The 16728-nt window shown below is 43.2% G+C and overlaps 3 protein-coding genes across 3 annotated transcripts; all 3 read right to left on the reverse strand.

Moving 5' to 3' along the window:
• Positions 1-4515: 4515 nt before the first annotated feature.
• Positions 4516-6156, reverse strand: LOC124310489 (uncharacterized). The gene has a single exon (XM_046774498.1). It carries the CDS (start codon positions 6068-6070, stop codon positions 4706-4708), a length of 1365 nt encoding a protein of 454 aa, XP_046630454.1. The 5' UTR covers positions 6071-6156; the 3' UTR covers positions 4516-4705.
• Positions 6157-8553: 2397 nt separating this feature from the next.
• On the reverse strand, positions 8554-9991 carry LOC124310491 (uncharacterized). The gene has a single exon (XM_046774501.1). The coding sequence runs from the start codon at positions 9948-9950 to the stop codon at positions 8640-8642; it is 1311 nt and encodes a 436-aa protein (XP_046630457.1). The 5' UTR covers positions 9951-9991; the 3' UTR covers positions 8554-8639.
• Positions 9992-12530: 2539 nt separating this feature from the next.
• LOC124303230 (uncharacterized) lies at positions 12531-13836 on the reverse strand. Its single transcript, XM_046760204.1, has one exon. The coding sequence runs from the start codon at positions 13824-13826 to the stop codon at positions 12531-12533; it is 1296 nt and encodes a 431-aa protein (XP_046616160.1). The 5' UTR covers positions 13827-13836.
• Between the last annotated feature and the right edge of the window lie 2892 nt (positions 13837-16728).

Genomic DNA, 16728 nt, shown 5'->3' on the forward strand with positions numbered 1-16728 from the left:
ATCCAACCCCTTTGCCAAGGCAGCCGACGTAGACGCGTGCCTTGTACTGTGCGCCGTGAACTCAGGTCCTATGCCGCTCTTTGCCAACACTGACCGGATCCAACGACTTATTGTCTGTGTACTCGCCGATTTGAAGGGTTTTCTCGAAGTGATCAGTACGTTACTGCAATCGCCTCTGAGTGGTTTTGTTATTTCCAAATATCTCTTCAACGTGCTCGCTATGCACAGTCTAGGCTGTTCGCGAAAGTACGGCAATAACAAAAGTGGCTGGAAAGCCCCTGGTCTCGACGTTTTAATGATGTCCGAGATCCTTATCTCGAAGCCCTGTGCCGAGTGAAAAATATTGTCAAGTCTCATGAGCGAGAAAGTTTGCACTCGATGAGCCGTACCTAAAGCTAACAGCGTAACTAATCTTTCTGACAATTGTTGATTGTTTAATGATTCGAGAGGATATAAGTTTGCAATATACGTAAGTACGATGCCGACGTCCCATGTTTCGTCGTATCGAGGTTTCGTTGGTCTAAGCCGAAAAATCCCTTTAAAAAATCTACTGATAATCCGATCGTTAGTCATGTCGTTCGTTGATATTAACGAGATCGCCGATCGCGTCGCGTTTAATGTGCCATAGGAGGCTCCTGAACCGTATCTCATTTGCAGAAATTCGAGAATGCGGTTCGCGCTCGCTTTGTAAATGTCTGTTTCTGTCTCTCGACAGAAATTCGCCCATAGCTTAATAGGTCCTGAGTACTGCTTCCATGTACTCTCGGCGAGAGAAGCCAACAACGTCTCGATCACTGAGTCCGAGAATTTCTTGCGGCGGTAAGATTCGCCGACAATTTCCCGGCAATCAAACCCAGTGATTTCTGTAATGGATGCTGGAGAGACCTACAAGGGGACAATAAAAGCCATTTAGCGGGAGCGAAGATCATCGGTTTCTCTACGAGAAGGTCCATAAATATAGGGAACCATGGTTGCGAAGGCCAATTCGGCACTATCGCAATCCCACAGGCGCGATCTGCGATAACTTTTCGAAGGAACCTGAGAACCAATGCGAACGGTGGAAATGCATAAAAATACTCCGATTTCCAGTTGATCGTGAACGCGTCAATAGCTAAGGCATCAGGATCTCTGTGCCACGAACAATAAGCTTGACATTTCGCGTTAATCCTGGATGCAAACAGGTCCAATTTTGGTTTGCCAAATTCCGAAATTACTTTCTCGTATGCCCAACTCGACAGTTCCCATTCCGTGTCTATATTCTTTATCCTCGACTCCCTATCGGCCTCGACATTTTTCTTGGACGCTATGTAAGATGCGAAAATCCAAATTTTCCTACACTCGCACCATTGCCAAATCTCTTTTGCTATCCTGTGAAGTGCGGCATATTGAACTCCTCCCATTCGATTCACATATGCAATAGCTGTCGTATTATCGATTCTTAGTAAAATTTCGCAATCGTATAATTCGCTTGCAAAACATTTAAGGGCCATAAAGACGGCAATTAGTTCGAGTTGGTTAATGTGCAGCCCCCTTTCGGTGTCACTCCAAAAACCGTGTGTGCCTTCATTACAACAATACGCGCCCCAGCCCGTTTTTGACGCGTCCGAGTAAATCTCCTTAATAAATCGAAAACTTCTTATCGGACCAAATGACGTTGTAATATTTTGTTTCCACCAATCGAATTCGATCTGCAAATCTGCGGATAATTCGAGCTGTGCATCGTAATCCCCCCCGCTGACTAACAGGGCGAAGAACTTTTCTCGTTCGAATCTCTTGGTGTATAACCATCCATACTCAATTGCGCGACAACAGTCGACTAACTTCCCGATGAGGTGAGCGAATTCCCGAATTGTACAAAACTTGCGATGGCTAAAGTCGTCGATCACGGCTACCATTTTCTTTCTCTTGACTACCGGTAGCTCCAATCTCATTTTTCGAGAGTTAATAACGAATCCTAAAAAAGTGCAATCTTTCTTGGGAATCAAGCAACTTTTTTGATAATTCACTATAAACCCTAGTGACTGCAGTTCTTTAATAGTGACTTCTACGTTTGTGCGACACGCGTTAAGATTCGATCCGATGCAGAGGATATCGTCTAAGTAAATTGTCGAGATGAATCCTTTCCCTCGTAAATAATTCACTACCGGTTTTAGGATTTTTGTAAAAATATACGGCGCTGTGCATAGACCGAACGGGAGGCATACAAATTCGTACATTATATCCCCGAAAATGAATCTCAAATATTTCCGGCTTTCCACGTGCATAGATACCAAAAAATACGCATCTTGTAAATCTATGTTACACATAAAATCACCTCGCGAGATTAGTTTCGTCGCAGTTCTAATGTCCTCTAACTTGAAATGCTGCGTGACTATAAAGTTATTGAGCTTTTTCAAGTTTAACACGAATCTCATTTTTCCGTTTGATTTTGGTACTAAGAAATACGACGAAATAAATTGTCCCGGGCATGGCAAGCAGGGTCTGACTGCGCCCAGATCTAACAATTTGGCTATCGCCAGTTTCATATGTTCAAGCTCAATCCCAGAATTGAATTTTTGCTGAGGAGGCGGAAGAGATTGGTGTACTGACTGGTCAAATTCAATTTTGTACCCTCTTACACAGTTTAAAATGAATCGATCCCGCGTGATCTTTTCCCATTGTGGGAGAAACTTTTGCAGCCGCCCCGCTGCTTTATTTACCTCTAAGGCCTGTCCCGCGAGCGTTAGTACGAGCTCTGCTTGCGACTCTGGCTCCAGGCTCGTTGTTGATCTCGCTGTTGATACGACTGATTCGACTTCGGGACAAATTTGACAGTCTTCCTCGATCCTCTCTGGTTCGCGCCCGTCCGAGATCCCCCTCGATACGAGTTGGACGACGGGCCTTTCCAGTTTCCCGAATTCGAGTTACGAAGAGGCGCCTTGGGCACCGATGGTTGAGCCTTCAACTCCAAGCCCACCTTTTCGATCGACTTTGCCGTTTTTATTTTTCCGGGCAAATCCTCGCCGAATAAAAAAGCGTCGGGCTTAGTTTCGTCCAGAATTCCCTTGATCTTCTTGTCGAGAGACGGCGTAATGCACGATCTTCGTGTAATCGAGTCCAGACGAGAAGCGTGTGCCAGCAGTCGACCCGCGTCGGCAAGATACTCCAACAATTGATACTCGTCAATGCCGTCTTCCTTGGGGGTCAACAGCAATGAAATTCCAGCACCCAATGCGGCCATAGCTGAACCGCGAATATTTTGCGCATTTCTCAAGTATTTGTCTCGTTTCGTGGCCGACTCGAAGAGCGATGACGCTACTTCTGCGTTTAACACTGGCGCTTCCAAGCGACAATTGCCTGTTCGCGCATACTTTGACAACAACTCCTCTAGGTCGTCTTTCTTGAGTCCTTCGGCTATCCATTTTTCCCAATTTTGTGACAAAGTTGAGTTTAGCTGTAATTCTGGCGCACCAGATTTTTCAAGGGCACCCAGGATACGCAGGGTCTCTTCGTCGAAAGCCTGTGCTGCGTCCTCTGTAGCCTGACTCTCAGCATCCGCTAGAGTTTGTCCTTCGGTATCTCTCGATGGATCAACCGATGCGACGGGGAGAACATTTCCCCCATTGTTGTCGTTCGTTGGTGACAAGCCTGCAATGGATTAACCTGCGATAAAGACAGCCTCTCGTATTTGTTACGCAAACGAGTCTCATTTCGCAGCAGCCTCGTGATTGACAAAATTACTCTATCTTTGATCGGCTAATGCCGTCGAGTTACGCGACCGTAACCTTGGGCTATCTGCCGATTCCTCCATACAGGGGAATCGTACAGTTCGACTCTAAGAAAATACTCTGAGAGATTTCCTTCGTACGGACTGGGCCGCCGAGTCATGTGGCCATGATAAATGCAGAATATGCAATAATCATTCATTTTTGCGAATTACATTCACAATCGACTCAAGGCAGAACTCTGAGAGTCTGCCTTCGTACGGACAAAACCGCCGAGTCTGTGGCCCGCTATTTCCGCGAGCGACACCCGCTCAAACCTTTTTAGGTTTTGTTCGACCCGAGACAATTTCAGTGAACTTGTCTCCGTACGGCAAAGCCGCCCGGTCTACGGAAATAACGAAAGAAAAACAGAAGAAAATACCTTGACGACTCGTCGATGCCTCCTGATTGCCAGCAATTGTTTGCATAACCTCGCGTCTCGGGCTACTCGAGGTCGTATCTGAAGAGCTATCAGGCATCGCATCAACTATCTTCTTCAACTTTTTAAAGAACTTCTCGCTCTTATTCTCCTTATTCTTCTTCCTCTTGTGTGATTTTCCCATGATTTTTCTTGATTAATAAACTGGAACAATGCTCTAAACGTGCTACACTTTTACGCACGAAAAACGTTATGACTTGGAGAAGGAACAACCGCAGCGCCAGGGGGCCAGGCGCTCTCTTTTTTTTATAAGCTCTGAATATTCGTGACACACTAACGTGAAGTAGACGGTACTACAATGTAATCTCGAAAACGAGACTCGTAATATAATTAAATTATATTAACATATGAACAGTGAACGTGAAGAACAAAACAAACATACATTGTACAGTTATTAATGCATGCGCGGTGATTACGAAAACCTCCCAATTTATTGGGTTAAAGCTCATAGTCTTAAATTGTTTCTGGGTACAGGTTAAAAGAGCTGCATGATGGGTCTTGACGGAGGGTTATACGCTTGAAGTCACAGTTGACTTGCCACGTAGTTTGGCAACAATTCGTACGCCTCTAGCAAGGCTTCAGTAATTCGTTCCCGGTATGGTTGTACGGAAAGAAACTGACCGCACACCAGCGCCGATCTATCGTTGTACAAGCTCTCGTTCAACAACTCCGGCGACTCGATGAATTGTTCACTGCATGTATCGGGATCCAGCATTGTTACAGGTTGGTTAAGAATAGCGTAGACGAGAGCGGTTGGCTTCGTTTCTTCGCAACTCTTCAAAAACGTCGACCACTCAAGACAGTCCCGGGCATCAAGTCCGGCGTTCCTCAACTCCTCCTCAAAGGTTCGATGGTATACTCTCAACAACGATTCTCCGTGTTTGTCTCTCGTTTCTCGGTCGGTGATCAAGTGTAGAGAAATCACGCAGTCGATTGCCGGTGTACCGTACCGAGCGAATTGCAAGTCTATCAAGCAACAGTGTTGCGGATTTCCCGACTCGTCGTACTTGAGCATCATGTTGTTGGCCCAGAGGTCGCGGTGGCAAATTACGTTCCTGTACTTCGTCGAAGGGCTCAGGATTGCCGGGAAGTTATCGCACCACGGCTCGACGCGTTCCTTGAATTCGGCCCTTTGCTCTTCGGTCAGCTCGTCGCGCAGAAGGTCGATCAAGGATCTCGTTCCCAGGACGCACGAGGCTCTGTATCTCCTCGATATATCGGAGCCGTTGAAGAGTGGCTCATCCAAAACATGCCCGTAGACCTCGAACAAGGTCTTGCCCTCCGACTTGAGCTTATCCTCGATCACAAAGAAGCCCGAGTGCAATCGGGCCAAGGTTTGAAGGAGGACCGCGCAGTGGTTGTAATCGAAGGGCGCGTACTTGTCAGGCATCGCGTATTGAAGGGCCGAGAGGTCGTCCATAACTATGAGATCGTCCCTCGCTAAGTAACACTCGGCCGACCAGCTGGCCTGATTCTTTCCGGTTTTCATGCGTGGAATAATCTTCCCGTACATCGTCAATTCCTTCTGGAAATGGTTCGCCTCGACTAGGAATTCGTACTGGGGGCTGTGCTTCAACGGCTGAGTTTTCAAGAAAAACTTGTGCTCTGTGGCTGCTTCGTCGATTTTCACCAGTGCGGTGAGTTCGTAGTAGAGTCCGAGGAAGCCGTTGGTTGAGTTTAATGGGCGGAGATTGTACTTGACCATATCGAAGTCCCGGGAGAGTTTTTTCGACAGAATACTCAGCACCTCCTCTTCAGTCACAATCGGCGATTCGCCTTCGAATTCCATGGTCGCTGAAGCGTCGCTCACTTTTATTATTTTCGGCTGCATGGTGAGACATGCAATGGCACAGTTACTTGATGTGATCTTGGAGCGGTTGCCTACCATCTTATATACAGCTTCTTATCACAATGTTGTGTGTATTAAAATTCATTAACGCATTTGCAAATGACAAAGATAAAGCCTGCAGACGTGAGGCTTCCATCAACAAACAATTGAATGTTTGTTTCTATTCAAATACGTAAGAAAAATATTACAACTGTCAAGAAATATACGTTACGTACCTATCTTCTGTTGGGTAGAAACTTGAGTGGAAAAACTTGTTGCCCGCAGTCTCTGTTATTCGATAAAAGATTCATACCAAGTACTGCATACACTCTTCTTACAGGTGAAATGAATTGCGAATTCGAATCTCACTATTCCATCCAGTAAATTATTTCAAATCAACGCTGCATTTGTTTCGTGTTGTAGTTGTTTATTGAACTGCATTTTTGGTAATTACAAGACGTGTAACGGATTGTAAGTATAATATGCACAAGAATGACAAACATTATTGCAATATTAATTGTGCTTCGATTCATTTATTTAGAGCTAATACTTGAGTCGCTTTGTTTGAATTTTACTATTTCTTTTTCATTGGTAGAATTTGCTAATTATAATAGTAAGTGCGACTCTAATTGTAATTGGCATATGTTGAATTATTGCAAAATTGAATTGGTAAATATAAATATTTCTAAAACAAAATCTGGATTGTTTGATTTGCCAATAGGAATAATTTTTGAATGTACGATCTTGTGATCCACATAGTCGTAATCTTTACGATTCTTGTACCGTTATTTGCAACGATATTCAATGAGATTTTCTGGAAACGCTCTCTCGAAATGATTACAATCAACACAAACAAAATCATCAGAAATTTTAAGTCAGACTAATAATTAATTGATGGGTATACGAACGGTGTCTCAACTTCCGAGAAAGTGTCAAGAATCATTCCAAATTTGAGCTACTGACTACAATCTCTACTACATGATCAAGATTTCGAAAAAATCTATAAAATATCTGAACGTCGATTACAAATAAAACAACCAATAAAAATCGGAAGCTGACTACGAAACATTATTTCAGGGTATCTCTTGATAAGAGAGTTCGAAATGGAAGCATCTGGTAATATTCGCCGAATAATTATTGAACTTGGTAAACAGTTTTTCAAGTTTTCTTTGCAGATGTTTTTCATTCTTTGATCAAGTTTTCGTAACAAATTTATTTTTTATGAATAATCTTGTATGCTGATACAGAGAAGAGTGAGTGCGGTGATTTTCTGAGGATTTACAAGCACCTGAGACCAGATTACGACAAACCAAAGGTATCGTGCCGTTGATTGTCGTCACTATCGTTTATTTTACCTACCCTGACTCCCTCTGGCCAATTTAGCAGAGCCTGACTGCTGGATAGTCTCGACGAACGATCTTCACGACCCGGTCCCGCATCGAACATCACACCACGGGCTAGGTCGGGACCAGATGGTCAAGGCAAGGGTGCAAGCATAAAATAACCTTCCTTGCGCTCAACATTTTCCTATTTTGTTGGAGAAATCAAGTGATTGGTGGATATATTGGCACCCATTTGCCCGAATTACGTGTTAGGTTCTATTTGTAGCTAACATTGACTATTCGCGTTACAAGATCACCAATTTAATTGATTTTCAACCACAGGTTCGAAATATCCATATGGATATTCACTGGACCAGCAAGTTTCGTTCCTAGTATCGGCTAATACAGAGACAACAACGAAAATTTGTAACTGCAGGTGGAATTTGACTAGCGGTCGTACTCGACCATGAATTCGGACTGGGGGCTGAGCTTCAACGGCTGAGCTTTCAGGAAAAAATGATCCACCCTTGTCGCACCGTTGACTTTCACTACTGTGGTAAGCGCGTGGTATAGTCCCACAAACCCATTGGTCTTGTTTATTACACGAAGGTTGTACTCGACCAGATCAAAGCTTCCGGAAACTTTTTCTCTATTATTGTCAACACTTCTTCTGTGGTTAAAATCGGAGCTTTCACAACTTCGAACGTCCAGGTTACTTCAAATGGTTTCGATTTCATTATGAGACACGTCGATACTGGCTTGGTATAAATTCACACACGAATTTTGCAGCTTTATACACAGCTTCTAATCGTCACTTCATTTTTATCAGATTCACTGCACCAAATGAATCTGTGAATGCCCAAAGTAACGTCATGCCTGGCGTCAGGCTTGGATTAAAATTGAATTGTAGCCTGACAATATGTCGGTTCACCCATTCGTTCTACCGCTGAAGTACTCCGAGATTCGTGTTCGTACAATTCTCGTTGCCTCATTTCTAACTAATTTTCTCCATAACGAGCACGATGTAGAATTTGTAAAATTTTCTGTAATTCAGGAAGAGTCAACTTTTATTCCCAATTTGAATAGAAAATATATGAAAAAGAAATCGATGTCAATATCAATCAATACATTCGGTTGGAATCGCCGAACCATGGTGCCAAAACGCATTTCCTGTTTTGAGAATAAAGTCTGTTATTTGCTAGAAAAATAAAGAGCAACAAGAAACTGTAAAACGTAGATTTTTTAATCAATGGTTGATACAAAAATAAGGAATCGAGCAATACGAACGCAAGACGAAATTCTTGTTGCTATGGTCTGATGCCTTCTTTATATCGTGGCAAAAACTCGTAAGCCTCGAGTAAGACTTCAGTCAATCGTTCTCGGTATGGTTTGACATTCAAAAATTGATTGCACACCACGGCAGATCTGTCGTTGTATAAACTCTCGTTCAGTAGCTCTGGCGAGTCGTTGAATTGTTTCTTAATCATATCAGGATGAAGTAGCATCACGGGTAAATTCATAATCGCATAAACAATAGCCGCAGACCTCGTGTCTTCGCAGCTCTTCCGAAAGGTCGGCCAGTCGAGACAGCGTTTCGAATCGAGTCCCGCGTTCGTCAATTCCCTCTCCAACGTTTCGTAGTACATTCGCAAAAGCGATTCCCCGTGTTTGTCCCTCGTCTCTCTGTCGGTGGTCAAGTAAAGAACGTAGACGCAGTCGGTCGCCGGTGGATTGTAACGAAGAATCTGCAAGTCTATCAGACAACAGTGCTCCGGCTTACCCGAAGCGTCGTACTTTAACATCAGGTTGTTGGCCCATAAATCGCGGTGGCAAATGACATTTCTATACTTTTTCGAAGGGTTCAAAAGCTCCTCCGTATTCTCGCCCCACGGTCTGACGCGTTCCTTGAACTCGGCCCTTTCCGACTCGCTCAACTCCTTCTGCAGGAGATCGATCAATGACATTGTTCCCAGGATGCACGAACTCAGCATTCGCGTTGATATTCCACTATCGTTGTACAACGACTCGCCCAATATGTCGCCGTAGACCTTGAACAGACTCTTGTTCTCCGATCTGAGCTTCTCGTCGATTATGAAGGACCCGGCGTGGAATCGGGCCAAGGATCTAAGGACGACCAGGCAGTGGTTGTAGTCGAAGGGCACGTACTTGTCCGTCGTAACGTAACCCTGGGCGAACAGGTCGTCGAGGACCAGGACGTTTTCCTTGGTCAAATAGCACTTGGCCGACCAGCCGGAACAGCAGCTCCCGTTTCCCATGCGCGGTATGATTTCGGTGTACATCGCCGACTCCTTTTCCGTCGCCTTTGCCGCCATCAGCAGATCGAACTGAGGACTCTGCTTCGACGGTTGAGCCTTCAGGAAAAACTTGTGCTCCTTGGTCACTCCGTCAATTTTCACCAGGGCCGTGAGTCCGTAATAGATTCCGAGGAAGCCGTTGGTTGAGTTTAATGAGCGGAGCTTGTACTCGACAAGCTCGAACTCTCCGGAGAGTTTTTTCGACAGTATACTCAGCACTTCTTCCTTAGTCACAAGCGGCGATTCAGCTTCGGATTCCATGGTCTCCGAAACGTCGTTCAATTCTGTCAGCTTTGGTTTCATGGTATGTATGCAGTGGCACTGTTACTTGATGTGATCTTGCAACGGACGTCTACGATCTTATATACGGCTTGTTATCAACAATTTATCTGCATCAAATTGTTGATAACACTGCAACCAAGTGCATTTGCAAATGGCAAAGATAAAGTCTGCAGACGTGAGACTTGCGTCAACAAACAATTGGACGTTTGTTTATATTCAAATACCTGGAAAAAAATAAAGGAAACGTCGAGAAGTATACGCCAAGTATCTATTTTCTGTTAAGAAGCAGGAAGTTTAGCGGAGAAACTTGTCGCCAACGGTCTTTGTTTTTTTTTATAAAAAAAGTCATGTCAACTACTGTATGCACTCCTCGATTATTATACGCAAATACGGTTAATTGCGAATTTAAACCTCACCATTCCGTTCAGCAAATTGTCTTAAATTGACGCCGTATTGGTTTCAAGTTATAATTATTTATTGTACTACAGTAGGAATTCTCAATAATAACGCCAAAGCCCCCGAGCTGAAAAGTTTTTCAGCTAATGCGCGCGCTTCTCGCTCACCGACTCTCTCTGTCTCTCTCTTTCTTTTCTTCTTGGCTGAGCGTTCTTATTGAGAGGTTCGCGCGCGAATAATTGGAGCTTTGAGGTTGAGTCGAAGTAGAGAAAGTGCGCGAGCGAGAAATTGGGAAAATATTCTAGTCCATTGGAATTATCTTAAAAAGGTCTGTAACATGGATGTAAGAACGAACAGCAATATCATAGTTGGAATAGCTTTTAAATAACATGAATTATATCCCCTGTACGTTTGCAGTGATTTTACATTGGCAACTTTTTCGCAAAAATTTAATATCCAATAGAAGTTGCGAAAACGGCACATTTTTCAATAAACTTCCTTTAATTACTCGAAAAATATCATTTATAGGACAAAAATGTATGAATGCAAAGTTGTTCGTCATGAAATTTCCTATAAGATGGTATGGTTCAAAAGTTGTAGATTTAAATATCTTCGCTGTAAGAATTGTTGTTGTTGTTTCGTAAAAGTCCCTGAAAATTAGGTTATCTTGTTACATCTGTTAGAACTTCAACACATCAGCAGTGTTTGCTTTTTTTTGAAGACTCCGGTGATGCGAAATATTTCTTTAAAGTTGTCGTGAAAAATTCTTTCCCAAAATCAATTTATTTCGATAGCATATCCAATTGATTGTGGAAGATAGGTTTGAAATGTCTATCAAGATGTTCAACTAACGAACTTGCTGAATCGGGAAACCCACTTGACTTTGCTTGGAAAATATTTGCTATCACAGTGAAAATTCGTTGTTTTTTTCGGATACATCCGCGAATCACGTAACTGCGACAAATGACTTGTTGTTTATATTGCATGCCGATATTTGTTGAGTTCGAATTTTCGGGGTTTCATCGGTATTACATCAATGAATCTTTCATAGTCGAGCGGGCTCTGGTTTACGTCTCAGTAAATCCTCCTCTTACAGTTCGAGACTTTGTGACCATTCATTCGCTTGAAATAAAGTCACGGTGAAGTCCTGTTTTCTAAAAGGATCAAACAACTTTTTTTACCTGTCGTTGTATTTTGCCCAAAATCAGTAGAGGTCAAGATTTTTCGGGCATAACCCACTTTTCAAACTCCAAGTCGATGCATGATTTGGTTTAGCTGGAATATTGGTCAGCAAAAGATCAGCGTTTCGCGAAAAAGATGGAAAAGAGAAGAAGTTTTTCATCGTCTTTAATACTTAATAACTGGGAAACGGTGATTTTCATTTCATTCTGATTTTAAGTTCGGCGCCTCACCGAATGGGACCCTTGGACATGTAATTTTCATCAAAAGCTGTCAGATAGTTTTAGAGATACGGTAGATTCTTTACATGTATTGTAAAAGATAACACCAGTTCGGCTAGGTAAGATAATTGCTTGCAGTATATTTGTTTCTATTAATAATATTTGACAACGAGTTGGGATTTCAGTCATGCGATCTGCAATATCTGTACAAACTCTGTATAACTCAAACTCATAACTAGATAATTTTGAATTCAAAGTTTTGGATCTTATTTGCTAAAATTTATAAAATGACGGTAAACCATGAACATGGTTAAAAACAGAAGAAAAGCGGGATTCATGGATGTTGGCTCGAATGGAGAATTGTCGCAGTAAATGAAATTGGACGGGAAATTCAAATTAAAGCTGCTTATCTATACGTCCGTTACTGAGGTTCTATTTTTTTAATTCCACAAGTTAGGTTTTATACCTCAAAAAAATGTCTGATACAAATGCAGTTTTTTATTTTCATCATCACATAGCGCAAAGAGAAAGAACCATTCTTTCAGTCCGATAAATACGTCTACATATAATTGTATAGAATACGCATTTTCCTAATCCTACATCACTGTCATTGTAATTAAATATCATTAACTTGTGAAAAGTAAGCATGGAGAACGGATCAAATACACATTATACAGTTTCTGATGCATGCAAGGAGATTACGAAAATCTTCCAATTTACTACGTCAAAGTTTATTGCTTCAAACTGTTTCTTGATACAGGTACGAGGATCCGGTGGGTCTTGACAGAGGGTTATACGCTTCACGTCACAGTTGACTCGCCACGTAGTTTGGCAACAATTCGTACGCCTCTAGCAAGGCTTCAGTAATTCGTTCCCGGTATGGTTGTACGGAAAGAAACTGACCGCACACCAGCGCCGATCTATCGTTATACAAGCTCTCGTTCAACAACTCCGGCGACTCGATGAATTGTTCACTGCATGTATCGGGATCCAGCATTGTTACAGGTTGGTTAAGAATAGCGTAGACGAGAGCGATTGGCTTCGTTTCTTCGCAACTCTTCAAAAACGTCGACCACTCAAAACAGTCCCGGGCATCAAGTCCGGCGTTGATCAACTCCTCCTCAAAGGTTTGATGGTATACTCTCAAGAACGATTCTCCGTGTTTGTCTCTCGTTTTCCGGTCGGTGATCAAGTGTAGAGAAATCACGCAGTCGATTGCCGGTGTACCGTACCGAGCGAATTGCAAGTCTATCAAGCAACAGTGTTGCGGATTTCCCGACTCGTCGTACTTGAGCATCATGTTGTTGGCCCAGAGGTCGCGGTGGCAAATTACGTTCCTGTACTTCGTCGAAGGGCTCAGGATTGCCGGGAAGTTATCGCACCACGGCTCGACGCGTTCCTTGAATTCGGCCCTTTGCTCTTCGGTCAGCTCGTCGCGCAGAAGGTCGATCAAGGATCTCGTTCCCAGGACGCACGAGGCTCTGTATCTCCTCGATATATCGGAGCCGTTGAAGAGTGGCTCGTCCAAAACATGCCCGTAGACCTCGAACAAGATCTTGCCCTCCGACTTGAGCTTATCCTCGAGCACAAAGGAGCCCGAGTGCAATCGGGCCAAGGTTTGAAGGAGGACCGCGCAGTGGTTGTAATCGAAGGGCGCGTACTTGTCAGGCATCGCGTATTGAAGGGCCGAGAGGTCGTCCATAACTATGAGATCGTCCCTCGTTAAGTAACACTCGGCCGACCAGCTGGCCTGATTCTTTCCGGTTTTCATGCGTGGAATAATCTTCCCGTCCATCGTCAATTCCTTCAGGAAATGGTTCGACTCGACTAGGAATTCGTACTGGGGGCTGTGCTTCAACGGTTTCGCTTTCAAGAAAAAATGGTCCACTCCTGTCGCACCGTTGACTTTCACTACTGTGGTGAGCGCGCGGTATAGTCCCATAAACCCATTGGTCTTGTTTATTACACGAAGATTGTACTCGACCAGATCAAAGCTTCCGGTGACTTTTTTCCTCATTATTGTCAATACTTCTTCTATGGTTAAAACCGGAGCTTCCACAGCTTCGGACTTCAAGCTTGCTTCAACTTGTTTTGTCTTCATTATGAGACACGTCGGTACTGGCTCGGTATAAAATCGCAGAGAAATTCTCCAGTTTTATACGCAGCTTCTTATCGCCACTTTATTGCTATCAAATTCACTGCACCAAATACATCTGTGAATAGCCAAGATAATTTCATGTCTGGTGTAAGATTTGAATCAACATGGAATTGCAGCCTGGTAGTCAGTTCACCCAGTCATTCTACCGCCGAAGTACTCCAAGATTCGTATTCGTACAATTCTCGTTGCCTCATTTCTAACTAATCGTCTCCGTCGCGAGCACGATATAGAATTAGTAAAATTTTTCGTAATTCAAGACCAGTTACCTTTTATTCCTACTTCAAATTGAAAATACGTGAAAAATAAATCGACACCCATGGCAATACATTCGGTTATAACTGTCGAACCGTGGTGTCAAAACGAATTTCCCGTTTCGAGAAATAACATAATCATCCTCAAATCATATACCTCATTTTGTAAGTGCAGGACTGTACTAATTGTTTCACCTGGACAACCATCGCAGTCTCACATAATCAGAGAAAATGGCGATAAACTACGAGAACGAGAATTTCACCGTCGTTGTAGAACGGACATTAAACGGCCTTTGGATGAGAAATGCCAATGCAGTCGTAAAACACGCGAGCTGAATCCCGTATTTCTCCGTGAAATCCGTAACAAGTTGTATGATGAAGCAGTTATCCTGTTTACGGATGTGCGACGTTTATATGTGTTTCTCAAACAAACTTCGGCAGTTGGGTCAAGCCTCGCTGCTCGCAGCAACGTACAGTTCAGATTATACTAAATCGTCTACCTTACACCGCGACCATTGCTGCTGCAACGTTACGAGCACGCTTTCGTATAAATTTGGTTTTGCGCTTTGCCTCGCGTGAGTGTCCTGACGTACAATATTGCGTCCATCGGAACCAGCCTAACCTACTCCATAACTGTTTGCTTAATTAGGTCACGCATTCGTCCGACGAGTGAAACGGATCGTGTGAAAGTATAAAAATAATACTTGGGCTTTGCGCTATCCAGTGTAAGATGAGCGTTCTTTTCTTTTTATTTTAGTAAGCCTTGACTCGATGATAGGTGGATCTATTTCACTGTGATCGAGCGAACAATGGGGAGAAAAGAAATCCACCCCTTGGGAAGACTGCAGCTATTACTTTTTGTGAAAAATGAAAGATTGCGGTTTTTTTTGACGGTCGTATTACAGACATAGATAACTTGGTCAGCAAGTTGGATGAAGCAATGTCTTCGATGTTCTTGTGGATGTCATGAAAATCATGTGAAATTAGATTTAATCCCAATGTTGCAAAGTCGACGCTCACAATCCGAGACGAGGTATTTTTACTAATTTTTCAATCACGTACAGCAATCTTGTTTCCTTAATTGCGCATTTAAACGTAGAAAATCTTATTTCTATATTTTATTTCATATGTAACAAATGGAGTGAATCGTGTTCTCAGATACAGCAAGAAAATACAGACGTTCGTGAATCAGGATCATATTACATTCTACACTGAAAAAATGTTTTCAGGAAGTGTAAATGAAAAAGATTTTACTACTTTCTGAACAAAATATTCTTCTACCGAAACGCGGTACCATTTTTCAGTGATTTAATAAAATCGTAGCAAAGTACATGGTAAAAAATGACGGGTAAATACGAGTAAAAGTACGTGCAGCCTTGTAAATGTTATTAACAAAAAATGCAGACGTCCGCAAACGAGATTCACGGCTAATAGCTGTGACACTGCCTGTCCAGATCATAATCGACGTTGACGTTGTTTCTTCTGTAAAACTGATCCTGAATTTTGTTGGACCGATAGAATTTGCTCTCGGGAAAATCGAGTTGTATTCTGTTAGGTCGACCGTGCCAATGACTGGTGACGATAGCTACTTTGCGCCGTTTGTTTTCCTCGTAAATTCCGTCCCAGATAAGAGCAGGTTGCCTGCGATCACAGCGTTGCTGTTTGGGGTTGAAAGGGGCCGTGTCATGAATGCGATCGTACCCCGTGGTCAGCTGTCCGCGACTCCTTCGACCCTCCTGCTTTCCGTTGCCAAAGTAAGTGATTTCATCTCTGACCGCGAAAGGCTCCGACTAGAAGGTTTCGAAACTGAAAATGTTTGGTCCGAGGAGGCGACTTATCGTTAGTTTGTCAACGAGGTTAGAAGACGCGAGTTCGTTTTCTTCTCACCGGTCCTACGCATGCGAAAATTTTCGGTATACACTCTTCGGACGCTTTCATCAGCGTCCATGGTGTTTTGAATTCGCTCTGAAACCTCCTCGTCATTTTGACAACTCCGTTTTTGAAAATAGCGACACGTTCTTGACTCCCCCTAATTTCCGTCGCGACTAGTCGAGGAAAACGGTTGACGGAGAACGTCGTTGAAAACGAGCCAGGCATTTGCAAGCTTTTTTTTTTGTACCGCATGACCTGAAGTTGCACCGATAGTCTTCTCGATGGAAAAGAGAAAAGCGTGCAGTGAGGAATGAGGTTGATGAATTTCAGATGAGAAATCAGTGGCTGAATCGATATTATGCTCAGCATTCTCACTTCCTGCAATCATGAGCACGAGTTCGTGTACGAGTAGTGAAGTTATGTCAAACATACCAAGAAAGCATTTCTCATTCCGGAAGCTCTACCTATGACGTCAGCAAGCTACATTAACGGTACAATCGCCAGGTAGACATCGTATGTTGATCAATCGAATCCTTGACTCGAGGGTAATTCCGTTAACTTTGTTGGTGTCCAACTTCTTGGACTCGATTCAACCATCGACGAGCGGACTCGTCATTTAAGTCGCTTGAGCATCACTGTAGTAACGGGCGTCCCGACATTTGTTTTGGCCTTATCGTCATAGTAACTCTGCACGTACGTACACCGTGCTTCTGGTTCTATCA

Source organism: Neodiprion virginianus, chromosome 1 (genome assembly GCF_021901495.1).
Source record: "Neodiprion virginianus isolate iyNeoVirg1 chromosome 1, iyNeoVirg1.1, whole genome shotgun sequence".
Lineage (NCBI taxonomy): Eukaryota > Metazoa > Arthropoda > Insecta > Hymenoptera > Diprionidae > Neodiprion > Neodiprion virginianus.

Coding starts and splice junctions, on each gene's coding strand:
- LOC124310489 (XM_046774498.1), bottom strand. CDS start 6,070: ATGGTAGGCAACCGCTCCAAGATCACATCAAGTAACTGTGCCATTGCA.
- LOC124310491 (XM_046774501.1), bottom strand. CDS start 9,950: ATGAAACCAAAGCTGACAGAATTGAACGACGTTTCGGAGACCATGGAA.
- LOC124303230 (XM_046760204.1), bottom strand. CDS start 13,826: ATGAAGACAAAACAAGTTGAAGCAAGCTTGAAGTCCGAAGCTGTGGAA.